We start from the raw sequence: 21,496 nt of genomic DNA on the forward strand, positions 1-21,496 counted from the left end.
CATCAAGATGTTGAACTTAGTGTTTAATAACGAGGTGAAGTCTAGCAATTTTAACCATGTCATATACCTACACTATAACATCAGATAATTATCCATAATTTAAAAGTGTGGTCTAAATGTTATTTAAAACATCTGCAATTTAAAAATATTGTCTAAAAAATATTAGTTAAAGCACATGCATTTCAAAGAACGTGGTTTAAAATGCTATTTAAAATATCCTTAGTTTTAAAAAAATTGTCTAAAGTACTCACATTTTAATAATCACGTTCACGTTTTATAAAATGTTGCTTAAAATAACTAGGCAACGTTTTTCCTAAATACTTTAAGTCAAAGGCAAATAAATCTTACTATGTGGCAAATATAAAAAATCATTCTTTATATCTATTTTAGGCAACACTTTTTAACCTGTTCACATGTCGGTATAATCTAAAGTGAAAATAGTATAATGTTCAAAGTTTTAGAAAATTGAGACGTCTTCCTAAAAGTGAAGTGAAAGTCAATAAAACGATCTTTTAAACAGATCAATTTTTAAAAAAAAAGTAATGGTAGTGATATACAGCAATACCATAAAATTTTATTATTGTAGTTAAATATAAACGAGGGTTCATTAGATTGAATTTTTGGGATTTCACTTTTGTTGTCTTTTAATTGATATATTGTAATTTCTTAATGAGTGGTATGCAGGTTAAAGGTTCATAAAGAATCCATGGCATTAAGAAACATGAAAATGAAATGGGTACCACGTGCACCATGTTTTAAATTGACAGAACTTGAAGGATAAATACGAACACAATAAAAAGATAATGAGAATCTGTAATTTGCTTCTTCTGTAGGAAGTTCACCGGAGTCATTGTCCTTTTCTTTTTCTTAGTTTATTATATTTCAACAACTTACAATTTAAATAGACATTTAGTCAATAAATTATTTAAGCAGTGGTCCCATTTGTATTCTTCTTTTTCATGGTGAGTCACAAGAAGTCAAGCATAATCATATGCCAAACTTTTATTAAAAGATAAGCTAAGGATTTCATATTATGCTTAACTCATGATTTTGCTTTTGCAAAACCCTAAATTCAAAGTCCCCTCATAAATAATAATTCATTAACATAGCAAGGAAGTTAAGAAACAGAGATTCCAGTGTAAATTAAAAGTTTCTTTAATTAAAAGTTTATTTTCAAGTTGAAAAAGGTTATATCAGAAGCAGAAAATGTTTCTGTAGGTTGACCTTTAAGATGTAATTAATGATATTTGTGCTTCATTTTTTAGAGAAGAGAAAAATAGAAAATTGAAAAGATAAAAAATAAATAATTTGTAGTGCTTTTCTCCCTTATGTTATATTTTACTAAAAAAATACATAATTGATAACTTGTTTATTTTATTACTATGTGGTAAAATCAAATACTTTTTCACAACAACTCAATTAAAAAAAGGCAACAAATAAAATAAAAAATAATAATGTAATTTTACTAAGAAATGAATATGTTTTTGTGGTTAGGGGATTGATTAGTGGATAGTGGGAACATTTGCATTTAAGTGTAGACATTATTGTTTTGTTAGGGGTATGAAGTGAAGTTATCTTTATATAAGGTGCATTGTTTCTGGTATTAGAAGGAATGTGAAAGTGATAGGACTATGTCATCAACAGGGTGGTCCCCTATCATATTATTATGGTCTGTGCATGGAAGAGTAGAGTATCTGTCATCGTCCTATAATCTCAAGGAACAAAGAAACATATATACATATATTCAATATATAAATATAGATATAGATTTTTCTTTTATACATTTTACACTGCCATTCAAATTAGTTTTGTTTGTAATTTCATAAAGTGGGTTGATAGGTTCACATCCAATTAATTTTGTGTAACATTTCATAAGAAGTTTATATACTGCGGGCAGTGTAAGTTTATATATTCTGGGTAGATTGATAGTTAGTAATATTATAAGCTAACAACTCTTCTTAGATGAAATTTTTAAATGATTTTGATATGTAGATTTTAAAAATCTAATTCAATTTTGTAAAACCGACTTATAAAATGATATTTGTGTAATAATTAAAGCTTAAAAACATGAAAAATATTGGTTTCTTAGGTCGTGGGTACGTAAAGACTTATTTATGGTGTATTGCGCAAGTCTCCTAAAATACAAGAGGAACTTTTCGGATAATTCTAAGGATCAGAACTAGCGAGTAAACTCCTTTAGAGTAAGAATCCACAAATCCAAAACTATTATAAAGTAAAAGAAAAGAATAAAGAAGTGAAAAGGAAGAGAAGAAGTCGTGGGTGAGATGTGTTTCTAGAAGCAAAGGGAAACACATATTTATAGATAGAAAATAGTGAACTTTTCACAGTTATCCCGCTGCAAAAAAAGGAGGCCGCCGAAAAAGGAGGAAGACGCTCCTCCGATTTAGGTGGTGCTGGACTTGGACCATCTTGAAACTGCTGAGAAAACTGTCCAACTTTCGATCTAGGGAACATTCACTACATACCTCTAAAACTCTTGCTTAATTTCTGTAGGACTCTGTTTTGATAGTGTTATATCAAGGATTTACAAGAATCGAACGTCTGGTCTTCATGGTTCAACAGGTAAGTCGGAAACAGACGGAGAGAGCACGTGCTCTCTCCCATGGTGATAAAGTGTCACTGGAATTCTTCAAAGTGTTCCTCAACAACAAAACTTCTACTCAGTGGAAATCGGAAGTCTGAATGATCGAAGATCCAGACGACCTAGCGGTCTCTCAGTAAAAAGCAATGTCCACGTCACATCACAGGTTAAGATCATTAATCTTGATTAGGGGTTGTAAAACGTGATTAAACGTTCATTAGGTCTGCCTTAATCATTCTCACAGGATAAGACCCACTAAAACAGTTTAAATAAAAGGGGACCCTCATAGTGAAAGGGAATGTTATTTTGAACCCTCAACTAGATTACCTAAATTGACACATCTAACTTGAGCTATTTTTGCAGGTACCTCACATTCTCAACATCTAAAAGGACAATCGAAATTGAAGAGAAGAGATGAACAATTTAACAAAGAACATTGAGTCTCAAATAATATACGAAAGATTTCAACAATTTATACCACATATATTATAAAATATCATAATCAATATCTAATCTCCAACCAAAACCTCAAATTCGGTATATTAATAATAATACTAATACTTAAGAAGTGTTTTAAAAATAATATAAAAAAGTCATGTACCTGAATGGAGACAATTGTGATCCAAAAATATAAGTACAATTTGTCAGTGATAACTTGGTGGCTGACATTGTATTTAGGTCTGATACACATCAGAGACAGACACATATATGGAAAATGGTGTAAACTTAATTTTTCACGTGTCCTTTGTTTTTTAACTGTCACTTATAACTATTTTGCAAATTGTGAAATGTATCTGCAAGTTGGTTGGGAAGAAGTGATTTTGGGAAGAAGTGATTTTGAGAAGAAGAGATAGAGACTCTTTAGAAAACAGTAGCCGTATGAATAGGTACAACTACAAATAACACTATTCATTCATTGCATGTAAATACGGTTCCTATATATCTATATAATATATAGACAAAGATAAGGAAAATAATTTTGAATTATGTGATCATGCATTAATAGTCACAAATAAATATTTCTAAGTCTTTTAAAAATGCACATTACTATGTTCTTAATTTTCAGTACTCATATATAGTAACAACTCATTCACTCTCCCCCACCCCCTCTATCACTATACGTATGAATTTCTTGCTTCTAGCAAGTTACAATTTAAATATATTTTAAGCAAGTTTTAATTCTATATTTTTAAAATTATATTTCAAAAAACATACACAATGGATTGTCCTTCCCAATTAAAACAAAATCTACCTCTTTTATTAGTTAAATTTAAATTACAATTTTGTTTTTCTCAAATTTATTATATCTTCACATAAATTAAAATTCATTGGAGACAAAAAAAAAATATTAGAATTCATATCATATCATGTCTTCATCATCTTCTATATGAAAGAGATAGAGTTAAAACAGTACTAAATATATTTATGAATATTATATTCTTTATATCCCAATATTGGTTTAAAAAAATAATTATAATTTTTTGTAATTATAAATTTCAAACACAAATATATAAATATATGGATAACTTCTATATATATAAATATTTATCTTTACTTTAATTCAAATTCTTCACAATTTTAAAACAGGTGTATTTCGATAAATTATTTTATTATTTAATTAATTTTTTACCTTTCGATCACATTAATTATATTATTTATAAACTTTTCACTCAAATTTATCCACTTTTAATTCACTTTTTATACATTTAATCTAACTTTTCACTATATTTTTTCTATTTTTTTCATTTTTAACTCTTATCCTCATCTAACACAAATTGTTAATGATGTTAATAAATTAATTGATGTTATTCTGTTGATTCTTAAGAAATATTTTCCATCATACGGTATTTACATCCATTATATATAATTGTAAGACATGTGTTTAATGCAAATTATTTGATTTATTATTTTATTTACATTAACAACTTCATTAAAATTTTCACATTTTTTCTTTTTTTATCTACTTTGTTTCTTTTACTTATTTTCTTCTCATCCATTGTATTTTATGGGGAAAAAATATCGAAATAAGATATTAAAAGCTATAAATAATTTTTAACTTGTACATTTCATAATATAATTATATAATCTAATTTTTTTATTAATAAATAATCATATGATAATAAATAAAACTTGACTGTAGATTATATCATATGAAAAAAGAAAAATAAATAAATAAATAAAGTAAATAGAGAAAAAAAGAAAAACAGAAACTAATAGAAAACATAACAAGCATGAAAGAAAAAGTCAGTGCATATACTTTTGACAAGATTTTTTAATATGTAATGTTAAAATAAATCTAACTGTTCTTATTAAAAAGTCACTGCATACTTTTAATAAGAAATTCATCATTTTAGCAAAAATTACAATGAACCATGTAAAGAAGACAGGTAAATCTTTATTAAAAATGTTAATTATATCTTTTAATACTTTATTTTGTTGTCACAAAACTGTAAAAAAAAATGTAACAAAAACAAAAAACAAAAATACTCCACACTGTAGAAGAAAAGGAAATGAACAAAAGTGGTCACAGCTCTGCCATAACTTGCACAGTTCTTCCATAGGAAACCTATGATTGCTATTGGACAAGCAAAGCTAGGTACCAATCAAGAGACCAAGGAGAAAGTTGTGATTTGGTTTTCCTTTTTCTTTCTTGGTTTCCTCAAATAAAAAATGCATTGTAAAAAAAATCAAAATATCCGTAAATAAATTTAACTATCTTTTTATACCAAGTGTATAACCACACTTTTAATTGTTAATTTGTCAATAATAATAGTACCTGTCGGACGAATGAGTATCGAGTAAAATAACATTTACAACGTAATAAATACGTAATAAAGAAACAGTTACAACTGATGTTGAATGAGTTAAATGCACGTTTCGAAATATCCTGAAAATGCAACAATAGAAATTGACTAAACCGAAAAATACACTTCCACAATACCAGGGAGCTGCTATACATGTTCATTATTCATTGACTATCATGAAGGGAGGAGAATGTATGTTTTTCATATCCTACAAGAGAACACCTAAATTATAGCACTGACTTGAGCGTCGGAGTGCAATCGCATATACCTGACCGACAAAGTATTCACAGCAAAAGAAGAAAGTTTGAAGAAACTTAAAAACAACCGATATGTCAACAAATTGTGTACCCAACGAACAGGTATTGTGTGGACCTTTATCCTTACAAGTACAATAATGAAGTAGTTTTTTTAATTGAAAGACACAGCAAACTTTTTAAAAGAAAGGCAAAAGTTTAGACTAGTAGTAGAGAAGAGAGTGTGAAAGCATGGCATGATAGAAGCACTTTTTGTTCTTTATTGAAAAAGATCCTTGATGGGTTGAAAGTAAATCACCAACCCTTCTTCTACTTGTTTTTTCTTTCACAAAAGCTGCTCCTCAATTGGATTTGCTTCACACCAAAATCACTTCAATACAACAACTAAAAATACACACCAAGGTCCACAACATATGCTAACCCTACAATACCAGGGCCATGGATAAAAATCACTCTTCCCTTATTCTCTGCACTCTGATTTTTTTGAAGATTTTTTAAACAGTGTTATTCTGCAATATATATCCTCTTTAAAAAGTTAGTATTGTTTTTTTGGTAATTCTTTTATTGAAAGGACAAGAAGGAAAAGAAGATAAAGAAAGAGAGATAATTGACCCAAAGGGGGACCCAATATCTTAGGGCACACCAAATAAATTCATCTGACACATTTTCAAGAGTTTGAGCATTAAAGTCACACTGGTCCCTGCACTCTAATGGTGTGTCCCACTGCACTGATGTAAAATGCTATCTACCATCTTTCATTTCTTTATGATACAAAGATGAAAGAGAAAATAAAAAAGCAACGTCACTTCATGTATGTGTGTGGATTTGCTTTTATTAGTAATATTTTTTTACTCTTCTTTATCATAAATTTTTTGTTATTTCATTTCTCTATCACCAAGATAGCAGAAAGAAACAGTTTTAAATACATATTAACAGAAGAAGTATAAGAGGGGAGTGACATTGAGTTAAGATAGGTGAAAATGAATGAGATGAAGTATATATAAAAAAAATAAAAAATTACAAGTGTAATATTTTCAATTTTTTGATTTAAAATAATTCAAAATCTTTTATATATATAGATTAACTTATAATTTAAAATTCATTAGATTCATATCTATCGCATTAGATACCAATTGGTGCATCCACGTGGAAGCCAACCCCAGAAAAACCAGAAGCCCATGCCTTTCAGGACCTACATGACTTTCGGGGTTATATATGATGCAGGTAATTTATCAACTTTTCTTATAGATAAATTCTCTTTTCACTTCTATATTTTTCTCCTATATCCTCGTACTAATTATAAAAAATTGATTTTAGTTTTTTAAATATAATTTCATATTTTTAAATAATATCAATTACTAATATATTTTTTTTCAACCACAAATTTTTATTATATTTTAATTATAATATTTGAGAGAGTAATTTTATCATTTAAATGTTTTAAAAAAAATTAATAAGAAAATTCGTTGTATTTAATATTTCTTAATATATCTTTTTTTTTATATTCTATTTTTACACTTTGATGATTTATGGGTTTTATGACTTTAAAAAAAAATTTAACGAAAATAAAATCATCAATCAAAAAGAATATAAAACTTATCTCATCTCAACGTTCATCAATAATCATCACCACTTAAAAAAAAATCACACTCTTCATCATATTAAAAAATAATTGTTAGAATTAAAAAAAAAAACATTATAAAACATGTGCTTTTACATATTTTAGCATTTTTGCTTAGTGAAGCGAAAACATTAGAAAAATGAACCTAATTATGGTAGTAGTTGTGTATTTGTAGCATTGAGGTGTGGGTGAGAGACAATGATGAGATATAGAGAGAATGATGAAGCCATTTTAATGTAAATTGAGTTGTTTAATGACTGAATACACTGTGAAGCTCTAGGCAATAATCTGAAGCCCAACCAACAAAAAAATTGCGATGAAGAAAAGGTATCCAACGTTGAAGTTAATTCTTTGATATTTGAAGAATAGTAAATATTAAGAATTGGATTTTATTTAAAATTTGTTTATAAGATTAGATTTAATTTTTTCATATATATATATATATTAATATTTTTATTTTTAATCGATGTTAGATTTTTTATAATATATATATTTTCTTTTAACTAAATTATATTGAATTTTTTTTGGTATGGAAGAACTCAAATATCAGTGATAATTTATTGTTAGTGACACAGTTTAATTATCATAAAATGATCTTAATTACAATCATGTCTTATATTTTGATTACTGTGTTAAGATCGATCTAAGTTATATGGTAATCTAAACTCTATCAGTGATATAGTTATACAATATTATTTGTAACTTAATGCGAAAAGGTTGATTTTCTTTTATTTTTCATCAATTTTGTAACTTTAATCTTCATTCTCAAAAAAAACTATTAAGGAAATAATGATTATTATGATTATATATTAAGTTAATAATGATAGAATTCTATGATTAGTGAATTATCACATAATTAACTTATAATTTGGAGATAAAGTCTCTATATATTTGTATATATTGTCTATGCACGGATTGATGTATACATACAAAAATAAGAAATTACCATTTTTTTATAGTATCAAAATTATTTTTGAGTTTATCCTAACAAGAGTTTGTTGGACACATTTAGTTACCCGCTATCAGACCGTTATCAAACTATCCATAATATATAGTCACACACACGAGTTAGTAGCATCAACGTGAGTGTGTTAAAAATCCCACATTAACTAGAGATAACGATATTTTATAATATGTAAGTAAGTTTAAATCTCACCTTATAAATCGATTTTATAAGGTTAAATTAAAAAAACCTCCAATTTTAATCCAATTTAGATAGTTTTTAATTAAGACAATCCAAAAAAAACCCTAACACATTTACTTAAATAATTATTTGGAATTTTGATGGTACAATTAAAGCATGTCATTAAAATACCCTGTGAGTTTTGTCTTACTAAATTGGGAAACATTCAAACATAGGTTAGAAACAAACTCCTCTAGTATGTACTTAGATGAAAATATAGGAAATTGATTTGAAATAAAAATTATTTTGCACATTTGGTTTTAGTTAAAATTAAAGGTTTAGAGTGATATAATTTGTCTTTGTTTTTTTTTTTTATTCTAAAATTTAGTTATGAGTAAACTCTAGTAATTAAATCTCCTTTCCACGTACAAGTTACATAAAGTTACTTGAATTAAAAATTAATTATTAAGTAAAATTAATCTATTGGTTGAACTCTTTTGAAATATGTTTAATTTGTACATATAAAAAAAATGTAAAAATCTTCAATCATGGTAATAAATATATTAAGTTGGTATTTTTAGGGTATTAATGAGGATTTGACAAACTATAAAGAGGACCTAAATGGTAGATGGTTTAGTTAATGGTGCCTTCTCTGTTCCCCAAATTAAAGTTGTCAACTACTTAATTGAAAAAAATGGAGATGAATCAACTCTATCCAGAACAATATTAATTGAACCAGCAAAATATTAGGTTGGTCTTATTAAAAACTTATCAGATTTCTTTAAGTGCAATATATATATATATATATATATATATATAATTTTATTTTTATTATTATTATTTTATTATTATTTTTTTTTTACACTACAAGAAAATCATGAGATAGAAACCAATTTTTAGAGACCAAAATAATTAGTTGTAATAATACTAAATCAGAGACTATTTTATAAACTAAACAAAAAATTAGTTTCTATGATTGTTAAATAGTTTCTAAATTGGTATCTAATTAGCAACAAAGGGTTTAGAGACCAAATTTAGAAATTAAATAATTGGTAGTTAAAACATTGATTACTAATTAGATATTAATTTAAAACTATTTAACAATAATATAAATTAATTTAGAAACCAAATTTTTGTTTAGTTTCTAAAATGGTCTATAATTTAGTTATTATTGTAACTAATTATTTTGGTCTCTAAAAATTAGTTTCTATTTCATGATTTTCTTGTAGTGTTATGTTTGTTAAATTTTTTTATTAAATTGAATATCTCGTATCGATTAGAGATTAAAATATTAAATTTTTTTATAAATAGATATAAATCTTATCTTATTAGTTTTAGAAGGTTGAGTTACACTTTAAATCCGTTTTTTAACATGATTTTTACATGATATTTTAAATTAAGTTTTCTAATTTATTTTATTAAAAAAATCAAATATGTTGGAAGATAATATTACTTGAACATAATCAAAATATTAATGTTTTGTTTTTTTTAGAATAATTTAAAGAACTAAGAGGTTAGAGAAAAGTAAAATAATATAAACACTCAATTTTGTGTAAGTAGTAATGCTTTGCGAAATCAAATATCTTTTACGTATGATGTTTTTGGTATCAGTAACTTACTAAGAGGTATATTTTATGTAGAAAAAGTGTGAAAAGTTGCACATTTCTTATGCTACTTTTATGTCAAATGATAAAATAGTTATGTTTTATTTCGTGATGATAAAAATTAGACATTCTCACTGTATATTTTTATCTTTTGCTAATGTTCTATATTACATTCACAACTAATTGTAAAAAAAAAAAAATCTTAATTGTTCATTCCTTTCAACGTATTATCTCTATCACTGTCTTAACATTAAATTTCAACAATTTTTTTAAGATAATTCAACTTTAATTAATGTTTGATTTTTATTTGTGTCATTATTAATATAGTTAACTAATCTTTTAAATTAGTATTATTTTACTTATAAATGATAATAATTAACATTTTTATAATATTTGAGAGACTCCATTCACCCCCAAAATTCTAGTAACAAAACATAATTATATTTAATATATAAAGTGAGTTGAAATTGTAGTACAAGTTTAATGGTAGCCCTAATTTCACACTCCCATGTTTCCTTATTTTGAGCAAATTCAATGTACAAAGTTTGAAATTTGATGAGTGAGAGGCCCACCTTAATTATAAGTTTGTATAAATTGAGGCAACAAAAACCTAAAGAGTAGGCCCAGTAGCCCAACCTTGCAAAAATCAAAAAAATAAATTAGATCTTAGTCCTACATGTTTAAAGATTATTTCTTACCTGTTTTTAAGAATTATTCTGAAGAAAAAGAAAAAGAAAACAAAAAATTCAATAAATAAGTTTTCAAAAATTATTTTTTTGGTACAAAATGGTTAAAAAATTACTCTTTTTTTGTGTGTTTTCTCTCAATACAATTATACACATAAGCTTTTTTATAAACAAAATATTCAAAGATCATATAAACAGATTTAAGTTTAATTTATATTTCATCGAGTAAATAAATTAAATTTAAATTTTGTAAGTTTGACATTAGAAGGTTTCAATAACTTGTGTGCATAAAAGAAGATGTATTTTATCTGTAAAACTTGTCATTACGTGATTTTTATGTTCAAACATTTTTCATTCTTAAACTTATTTTTATTTTAAATTCTATCAAATATCAACTAATAAACTTAAGAGCACTTCAATAATATATTTGAAATAAGAAAAAAAATCAACTTATTGTTTTGTTACTGTTATTTTAGAAAATTCTCCTTACACCTTTTCGTTGCACCTTCATATTTTTTTAATTATAACAATATTCTTTTGAGTAAGGTGAAGAGTGTGGTGTATTTTTTTTTTCAAATGCTGGTAGTTGCTTGTGGTTACTTTGTACCTTCTCGTTGCACCTTCATACTTTTTTTTAATTCTAACAATATTCTTCTGAGTAAGGTGAAGAGTGTACTGTATTTTTTTTTTTCAATTGCTGGTAGTTGTTTGTGGTTATTGCTTGTGTGGTTGCTTGTGATGACTATTGGTGATTGAGGTAAGTTTTGTGGTTTTTTATTGGTGGTGATTGTGTTTTCATTTTTTTTTGTATATATTGAAAATCACAAAACTAAAAAAAAAATCCAATGTACAAAATATACAAAATTTTAAAAAATTATCTTTGCATTTGAGAATGTTGAATACAACAAAGGTTATTATCTTTCCTCTGACACACGTTAAAATGATAAAATTATCCTTTCAAATAAAAGTACATAAGTACAATTGAAATTATTTAAAAATATATAACTATATTTCATTAAAAAAAAAAAAAATCGACTAATACGAAGGTGTAAGGAAAAGGTAATGGAGTGAAGGGAGAATTGGTCTCTTTTTCTATGCATAATCCTATAACTTTGATTCAATGGACCTAACAACTTAAATTTTTTTCTTTTTAGATTTTTGCATAAACTGGTCCAATAGCCCAAGGGCTCATTCTCTTATTATTATTTTTTCTTGGCTTCTTGCACCCCCACAATTTTATATATCTCGAATTGACCTTGACCTTTTATTTGAAAAGAGCATTGTGGTGGAGTTTGTTTGGCAATGTTCATCTTCTTCATTCATCTCAGACACTGGTGGAGGATCATTTTACCTATGTAGAGCAAGGTGGAGGAGTGGATTGCGTTGCCGAAGTGTTGCTTGGCTTCTAGAGGTAAAAATTAAGGTTTTTTAGGAGCATTAGTGGTTATGAAGTTTTTGTGGTTATTGGAAATCAGAATTTGGTAGTGTGCTATGAATTCATCAATTTGGAAGTTAATTATTTTTTTTTTCTGGGTGAAGGGGTGTTCCAAAAGTAAATTTTTCATAAATTGTTTATTTCTGGATTGCTGAATCTTGAAGCCTAATTTTTGTTATGGATTAGTGAATCCATAATGATTTTTTTGGAATGCATATTTTGAATTATGGTTTGGTGGATCTGGAAGATTTACTAATTCTCCAATACAGGATTTATGCACATTCCATAATTTGAAATGCGAAAAAATAAATATGGATTCTCTATTCCGTAAAACTATCAGACTGCATTGTTGGGATATGAATTACGGAAACAAAAATTCAAAGAAAAAACAGAACTACAGACCGAAAACCAAAAATTTACTTACTTTCTTATCCAGGAAATCGTCAAGAAAAACCGTCATTCTCACCAAGACACCACCCTAAGCCATCAACAAAAACACGAGATGGAACGACGCAGTTGAGAGAGGAATGAAATATGTCGAGTGTGATTGTGCAATATGTGGACAAATGAAGAAAAAAAAATAGTATAGGACTTAAGTGTATTTTAGGAATTTTAAAAATAATAAGGAAAATTTTGTCTTTGTAGAATATTGTTGCGGTGCAGGAAGAAAACGTAGGGGGTGAAGGAAGAGACTGCCTTTTTTTTTTTCTTCTTTATCCCTTTTGAACAAAGTCCATTTGAATTAATCAAACCTTAAATACAAATTTCTTTTGAAGGATTCTATTTGCTTTGTTCTCTTTTCTCTCAGCCCCTTTCTGCATTTTTATATTTACTTTCCAAATATATTCTTTCAAAAAAATATTTTTCATTTTTATTATAGACGTTTTTTTTATGGATATATTGTCCACTTTAACGAGAGTCGCATGGTTATTCCTTAGAAAATGTCTTAGAAGATTAAAAAGAAAAAAAAGTATTTATAAATTATCATAGGTTTTGTTTTTTAAATGACGTGAAACCTTTTTAAGTGTATGGAAACAATAATTTTATTGTATAAAGAGTCAAAAAGTAAAGAATAACGATGTTTATAAATTATTTAATGTATACTCCCAAGAATTATAATTTTTTAGTGTAATTCCCTTTAACTTTTATATTTTTTTTATCTTTACATTAATATCAATAAAAGAAAATTGCCAATATTTTTTCTGTGTTGTTATTCTTTTATTTTATTTTATTTTTGTTAAAAAAACGGAAGGTGTCACAGAGAGAACAAAATAAAACGGAGAAGAAGACAAAAAACAGAGTCTAAAAAATTTGGGTAAGTATTGAAATTTGAAACAATATTTTGAACAGGTCTTAATAACAATTTTAACTACTGATTAGTAATAATTAACAGTTCCTAATAACAATCTTAACTGGTTCTAATTATTATAATTTGTTATAATTAACTACTAATTAGTAATAATGGGTCAACTTCGTGGTGTAACTTATCATCTGACACTACATTGACCAGGTCTGTTTTCACTCCATCTTAACACGCCACGTGTCCCTTAAACACATAATTAGAAAAACATTGTATATGATAAATAAAAACTATTCTTATTTTCTGGTTTCTTCCTCCAGCTTCAAAGAAAACGGCGCAAACCTTATATTATTATTATTATTATTAAGGTATTGATTAGATTATTAATTATTGTTATTATTACATATGAGGATAAAAACACACATCTAAGAACTAAGAGGTTTCGGTGCAATCTATGGTTCCTTCGTAACCAAACTATTTCCCCCTTCAAATTCTTCCAAAATCACGTTATTCAGGTTCGTTCATTCATGTACTCGACTTTTCTCTATTTTTATCATTTTTTTTTTCTGATTTGGGAGTTTTAGGGTTTTGGGTTTCGGTGTGTCTTCATGTTCTTCAGGTTGCTCCGATTTTTGTTTTGTTTAATTAATTCATTTGATCACGGTTTTCTGATTTTGTTTATTCATCAATCGAACGAATCGGTATTTCAATTTCCAGTTTAAATTGTTGAATTTAGACCAAACTTTTTTGCTATGGTATTTTATCTGTTTTGCGTTGCATGGTTGATGATGGTCCCTATGAAAGAACTTTTGATCGCGTATAATGGAAAATAAAGGATTTGAAGTTGCCTTATATGGGGGAATTTTATCACAGTTTTCTGTTGTGTATCCTTTTCTAATGATTTTCTCTCTCTCTCGGGGATTTGTGTTGTTATAGGGATAGTAAAATAATGGCAACTGCGACCATGGCTACTGCAGCAGGTGCAGCTGCCCTTCTGTATTACACATTGAATCGGAAATTGCAGACTCAGGAAGAAATAGATGAAGATGCTGAAGAAAGTGGAAGTGAAACGCCCAGTGATACGCCATTAGGCAGTGCTCGTGTTTCCCATCGGTTAATCCAAGCCCCTGGTACGTGGTTAGAGACAATTTCAACGTTGTCAGAGACTCTCAGGTTCACGTACTCGGAGACACTTGGGAAATGGCCAATTGGGGATTTGGCGTTTGGTATCAGCTTTCTGCTCAAAAGGCAGGTAATAACAATGAGTTGATTCTGATTCTTTGCTGGTGTCCTGATTTGAAGCAAGTGAAAAAGCAAGAAAATTGTGGCGTTTTGTTTATCTATTTGTAACTTTGGATGCGTTTTGGTAGTAAGTGGAATATAGTATATAATAGGAATGCCAGGTGGATATTATTTAGGTAGAACTATAATTGATCAGAAATGGTAGTTGCAATCTGCACTTAACATGCGACAGACATAATTCACTTGCACATCACTGAAATTGATGAATAAAAGGTGAGGAGAGATAAAAGGAAAGAAAATAGTAGTGGCTAAGAAAGTTATGTGAGTTAGTTGAAGTTTTCCACGTATAAGTAACATTATGGATGATTGAATAGTTAGAAGCCCAATTTAATGCGTCCCATCTGAATAAAAAAAATTATAGTCTTTAAAGAAGTTATCCTACATTTCGATAACAATTATAGTTTATATTATCTGTGAAGTGTTCCTTACATGTGATCGGCTCATTCTTTTTTGTAAGTTTTGTTTTATTTTACTTTTTAAGCCTTCTCAAGGTCACAGCAAGGGATTGGTATCATGACTTGCAATATTTGAACTTCTGTTACATATTAATCATTATCACTTTGAAGTTCACATATTATATTATTCTTGGGTTTTATGATTTTCATGATATAATTTCTGTTTAAACTTTCTTTGAGAGTAATGATTTATTAAACAGAAGTCCTGGACTAACAAATTTCTTCATCTCAGCTCTACAAAAGTAGATGAAAAGTTGCTATGTAATATTGATTTTGTGCCAGTTTGATTTCTTCACATTAAGCTGTAGTTTGTGTATAATAATAACGTATTCTGTTTTTCAATCCTTAAAATTGGACGTAAAGGCCATGTTTATTTCGATTTTTGGCCATGTAAAATCAATCTGGTCGGTAAAAATAAATGCTTACAGTATTTGTTGTTGGGTAAGATGTTCGGAATTGATTTGTCTTAGGAATGAATTCTGTAGAAGTACCCAGCAGTGGATTTTGTGGCCAAGAAAATTGATTTTGATTAAGAACTAAGACCTACTAGTTTTTCAAACAAGGTCAGCAATCCTCAAAAATAAATTGAGAAGTTGGACCCTGTAGTTTTCTGAATGTATCTATGATTCAAAAGTTGTTATACTGTATAATATCTGGGCAAACTCAATTGTTCTACTGTCTAATCCAAATAGACCCCAAGATACTAGACTATTGATACTCAGAAGATTATGTGTATTCAACATGCAAAATATAGTTTCTGGTTTTGGTGCTTCCTTTTTATTTATTTTTATTTAAGTTTGACCCTTTGATATAGCTTCTTAATTATACCTTGCAGGGGGACTACCAAGTTGACAGTGAATTTTGTGGTAATGATAGTGTACAGCTGAAAGGATCTGAGATTACTGCTGAACTTAAGTATCTCTTGAAATTGTTGACCCTGTGCTGGCATTTTTCAAAGAAGCCCTTTCCCTTGTTCTTAGAAGAAACTGGCTACGATGAAGAAAATGTTCTCCTTCGGGAAGCCAAAGCAGGAGTAAGTCTTGTTTGAATTTTCAGAAAAAATTTATACAGTTCAGTATCTGTACCCTGTGTTGATTATGCTATTGATAGTTATTAATACACATTTTCTTTTGAGAAAGGATGGCAGGATGGAGCAACAGAGGCTGTTGTTTTAGACTGATCAAATGTGGGATGGGATAAAAAATTGATGATAGATTTTTTTTTTCTTTTTGTTTCAGTTTGGAACATTTTTTTGAGTTATTTTTGGGGTTTGCTACCATTTCAGTAATCTCTACTCATTTGGTAAAGACAACGTATGTTTAAACCTGCTGTTTATTTGTCATGCAGATTTTGAAACCAGCTTTTACAATAATAGCTGATCATGAGATGAGATGCCTTTTGCTATTGATTCGTGGCACACATAGTATCAAAGATACTCTAACAGCTGTTACAGGAAATGTGGTACCATTCCATCACACTGTTGTTCATCAGGGGGGTGTTAGAGATTTGGTTTTAGGTTATGCCCACTGTGGAATGGTTGCTGCTGCTCGATGGATTGCAAAGCTTGCAACTCCTTGTCTCCTTGAAGCACTTGGCCAATACCCTGATTATAAAGTCAAGGTAAAGATGTTTATTTTTTTTTTCTCTTTGACTAAATAATCCTTCTAACATTCTTCCCTATTAGACTATAATATTATTTAAATTTCAATATATTACTTTGTTAATATTGTGATCAAGCATGCATAGCTTGCAGATTGTAGTCATCACATCATGGTTTTTCTTCCTTATCTTTATTAATCTTGAATTTACAACAAAAGTTGATCTTGAAATCATTCTGTTAGCTTTAAATAGTTAGTAGATGTTTCTATTGTTTACTGTATTAGTTTTAAAAGTCTTTTTATGTAGATTGTTGGGCACTCTTTGGGTGGAGGTACTGCAGCAATTCTCACTTATGTGTTGAGAGAGAGAAAGGAACTGTCTGTCGCTACATGTGTTACCTTTGCTCCAGGTCAGTATATCATGTTCTGTGTCAATATGATTCTTCATTTTATTTTCAAAGTGTAGTATCCTAGAGCACTTTGGAACTAATATTGGTTTGCATGGCAAGTCTCTCGAACCTGACATTTGTTACCCTTTCAGCTGCTTGTATGACATGGGAGTTGGCAGAGTCGGGTGTTAGTTTTATCACTTCTATTATAAATGGAGCTGATTTGGTGCCTACATTCTCAGCTGCTTCTGTGGATGACTTGCGTTCTGAGGTTGTCATCATTAGCATCTTGTGTAGAAAAATATTGTTGTAGTCCTGATTTATTGACCAATATTTGATCTGTGGGGGATAGTGTAATTTAAGTAATTAGGACTTGTAGTCCAGGTGTTGATAAGACATGCATGACCCCTGGAAAAGTGTGGAGGACGTCATTTGGTGGATTTAGCTCTCATTTATGGCTATGAACTATTTTAGGTTCTCATAAAAGTGTGTATCAAAAGAATTGTGGGATATTATAGAAAGCAGTGGTATAAATATTCCCACTCCCTCAAGATGTTATAGAGATTCTACAAAGTTTTGCATTGGCTGTCCTGTTACTCCGCATGAAGTTAAATTCCTTCACTGAAATTCATAATGCTCTTGATTTGGTTTGCTTGCCTTATTGGAACTTGGATAAACCGATTTACTTGCTACACTACCAGTTGCATGATGAATGTTTGCAGTTCATAAATTTCATTTTGCTATTCTGCATCATTTGTGTATTAAAAATTACTTTTCCCATTTTCAGGTGACAGCATCAGCATGGATAAATGACTTGAGGAATCAAATTGAGCATACAAGAATACTTAGTACAGTCTATCGCTCTGCCTCAGCGTTAGGTTCTCGCCTCCCATCGATTGCCACGGCTAGAGCAAAAGTTGCTGGGGCTGGGGCTATTTTGCAGCCAGTTTCTAATGGTACCCAGGTACTTTTACGTTCTGTTATAAGATCTATTCACTTTTCGTTTATCATGCAACTATGTATTGTCTCTGAAAGCAGGGTGGGATAAATTATCAATTGTTGGAAGTTAAAATAAACGATCTTTTGATTTGGTTGTCTTTCTTATGTTGAACAAGATATATTGGTGTTGCAATCCTGTTTTCAGAAGAGTACACACTATTTATTATGCTTTTGAGCATAAGCCTAACTAAGAAGAGTTTCTACTTATTTGTTAGTTCTCTTCTATCTATGATTGGGGGTTGATGTGTTCAATCTGATCATGCAAGAAGTGCTAGTGCTACCGCTTCTCATCCATGTCTGACTTTTGAAAAACCTCAGGTTGTGATGAAGAGAGCCAAGAGTATGGCTCAGGCAGCATGGGCACGTCCAAACCTTAATTTGTCCTCTTGGTCATGCATGGGACCCCGTCGCAGAGCCTTGAGTGCTTATTCAAACTCCAAAGATGGGGAAAGTTCGCCTAGATCCTCCTCTACCAACACTGACAGTTCTGAAGCACTTCTTGGTTCCCCAAAGAAGGCGATTAATGCAAAGAATATGAACCTTCCAGTATCTTCGTCTATAGAAGAGTGGTCTTCTGAGATTGAATGTGGCAATGGAAGTGGTTCTGATACCGAGGTGGATGTTAATCATGGTGACCATCAGAACGTGATGGACCATGGCAGATATGATGATCAAATGAGTGAAGTGGAGTTGTGGCATCAACTGGAGAATGAGCTGTATGACGGTCCTGAGGTTGAGGAGACTGATGTTGTAAAGGAGATAAGGGAAGAGGAAGCAGCTATAGCGGACGAAGTAGAGCAAGCCCAGAGTTCTGTACCAGAAATAAAAGAAGTCTACAGATTTTTCCCTCCAGGAAAGATAATGCACATTGTTACACTCCGTTCTGAGACGGAGGATGAAAATGATGATAGCCCAACCTATGCAAGTTCAGACAGTAGCGAGCTAGATGAGACTAAGATTGGGATTTTTCTAACTTCCAGGTCTCTGTATAGTAAACTTAGACTTTCACAGAGAATGATCAGTGATCACTTCATGCCAGTTTATAGAAGGCAGATTGAAAGGCTAATAAAAGAACTTGAGCAAGAAGCTACTGAGGGCCATGTTACACAAGAGGTGGTGTTATAGTTAAAGACAGTTACAATTAGATTTATGTTTGTACCATATTGCGTGTCATTGGGTGTTTTTTGTCCCATTGATTTCGGAACGAGTCTCGTAGGAAATGCAGTTTTTGTGCTATGCTGCAATAAGGAACCCAAACGAAGGTGATTACAACCGCCTAATATACTGATTCTCACTCTGATGATCAAATGGAACCAACTCATCATTGGATACTTTTAACTTTGATGCTGGCCGGGGAAAAGTAATTGTAAATGCTTCCCCAGATCCAAGTTATATGTAAATAGTAATAATGTGGCAAACTGTCCAAATAAAAGGTTAAGATAATTCGTGGTAATTTGAATGAAAAAGTGTTTGCTGAATCATTGTCTCTGTGAATTGAATGTTTGGTGTACTCTGTATCATACATTCAATTATTTTGATTTGTTAAACATGCTAGTTTCTCCATAATCATGATCAGTTTGGTGGGAATGGTTGGAGTAGTGAGCAACAAAAGTTGGAGTTGGACCAGATGAGTGAAAGAAGTACATTTCATTCAGTCTTTAAAGTTTATTTCCAACAAAATTTCTTGAAAGATTTCGACAGATTACTTGCCAAAGATTCTCAAAACCTGACCCCTAACAAACATTCACTTTTGTGCAATGAAACTAGAATGGGCGTTTAAGCAAACCCAATTCATTGGTTGATAACACGACAAAATGGTGCATGCAACTCAACAAAGTAGTGCAATAATGAATTTCTTAATGGCTGCATATGCAGTTCACACCTAGCAATATTTGACCAAGTGGACCTCATAAATTAGTTGCAATCTCATGTCAGAAACTTCGGAACTGTTGATTTAGTTCTTCAGAAACTGCACCACAATAATTTATTTCAAACAACAAACAAGGACAATTATTTTGTGCTCAATATATTTTAAGAATTTTATCAAAACTAGCAAATTCAACAAGACAATGCATTTTTGTCAATAATAGTCAACAGTACAATCATATTGGGTTTTTTTTGTGTGAAGAAAATATCTTAATGGATAAAATATATATTAATACTTGAAGACTACGAATAAATTCTTAAGAAAAAAATTTGGAGGCATAAATTATATCTATAAAAAAGGTAATAAAAATATGTTACCCGTTTGATAAAAATCTCCATCTTGAACATATTTATCGTGTATGTAGTTGTAGTAGCTCGTCCTTCAAAGGAAACTAAAAAAAATGTTAAATCGTTAAAAGGCTTAACCGTGTTTAAGGGTTAGAAAAAAAATCAGATTATTAAATTCAATACAAAATTATCCAAATTTATATTATTTTAAATCTATTTAAATAAATTTATCTTAATTATAAATCTATATTTTTTTAATTTAAAGGCCAATCTATTTAATTGGATATAGATGGGATAATTTTTTAGATTTTGAAAATCCAAAATCAAGGTGTATCCAAGTCAATTCAAGTTATGAACTTTTAGATTGGGCTAGACCTAAATAAGGTAGCACTGAATTAGGCTTAGGCAAGATCAAGTAGAGTCAGTGTAGGTCAAAAATCGAGTCAAGTCGACCTGATCCAAGTCAAGTCGAATCAGGTTGTATCGAGATTGAGCCGATTCAGCTAAGCCAGTTGAGTAGAGTTAGGATGAGCCCATATTTACCTGAGTAAGGGCGACCCACTTTCAACTGACTAAGGCTAAACCTAGGTTAGACCTAGTCTAAGGTCGAGCATAGCCCAATCATGACAAGGTTGAGCTAGTTGTCTTAACTTAGGTCCAACTACATCAGCTTGAGCCATGTCAAGTTAAGTCAGCTTGTAGTCAACTCAACCCAGGCACCAGTCAAGATGACTTGGCTTATACCCAAGTTAAGTAAAGTCAACCTAAAGACAGGTCAAGTTGAGACGACCTAGGCCCAAGTAGGCCAAGCCAACTCAAACCTAGCTCGAGCCTAGGTCAAATTGAGTTGGCTTGAACCCATGCAGAGTTGAGTTGACGCAGGCTATGGTAGATTCGAGTTGGCATGAACAAAGGTTGAGTTCAGTCGGCTCAGGCCACAGTCCAACTCGAGTCGCCTAGAGTCCAGGTTAAGTTGAGTCGGCCTGAGTCAAGGTCATTTGAGTCAGTCTTTACCAAGGTTGTGTTGAGTCGACTTAGGCTAAGGACAAGTTGAGTTGACCTAAACCTAAGTTGTGAAGTGTTGGCACAAACCCAAGTGACCCGAGTCAG

The 21,496-nt window shown here is 30.1% G+C and overlaps 1 protein-coding gene across 2 annotated transcripts; it reads left to right on the forward strand.

The window, feature by feature from the left end:
- The first annotated feature begins 13,714 nt into the window (after nucleotides 1-13,714).
- LOC137818560 (uncharacterized) lies at nucleotides 13,715-19,650 on the forward strand. 2 transcript variants are annotated; one of them, XM_068622059.1, is made up of 8 exons: nucleotides 13,715-13,944; nucleotides 14,366-14,681; nucleotides 16,022-16,219; nucleotides 16,534-16,806; nucleotides 17,092-17,194; nucleotides 17,326-17,444; nucleotides 17,961-18,137; nucleotides 18,491-19,650. In XM_068622059.1, exons 2-8 carry the CDS (start codon nucleotides 14,379-14,381, stop codon nucleotides 19,295-19,297), a joined length of 1,980 nt encoding a protein of 659 aa, XP_068478160.1. In that variant the 5' UTR covers nucleotides 13,715-13,944; nucleotides 14,366-14,378; the 3' UTR covers nucleotides 19,298-19,650. The 2 variants fall into 2 exon arrangements, with proteins under 2 accessions (XP_068478160.1, XP_068478161.1); XM_068622060.1 differs by having other exon boundaries at nucleotides 13,722-13,944; nucleotides 14,366-14,677.
- The last annotated feature ends 1,846 nt before the right edge of the window (nucleotides 19,651-21,496 follow it).

This window comes from Phaseolus vulgaris, chromosome 10 (assembly GCF_000499845.2).
Source record: "Phaseolus vulgaris cultivar G19833 chromosome 10, P. vulgaris v2.0, whole genome shotgun sequence".
In the NCBI taxonomy this organism is placed as follows: domain Eukaryota; kingdom Viridiplantae; phylum Streptophyta; class Magnoliopsida; order Fabales; family Fabaceae; genus Phaseolus; species Phaseolus vulgaris.

Coding starts and splice junctions, on each gene's coding strand:
- LOC137818560 (XM_068622059.1), top strand. CDS start 14,379: ATGGCAACTGCGACCATGGCTACTGCAGCAGGTGCAGCTGCCCTTCTG. Junction 14,682..16,021: donor GCTTTCTGCTCAAAAGGCAG/GTAATAACAATG, acceptor TATACCTTGCAG/GGGGACTACCAAGTTGACAG. Junction 16,220..16,533: donor TTCGGGAAGCCAAAGCAGGA/GTAAGTCTTGTT, acceptor TTTGTCATGCAG/ATTTTGAAACCAGCTTTTAC.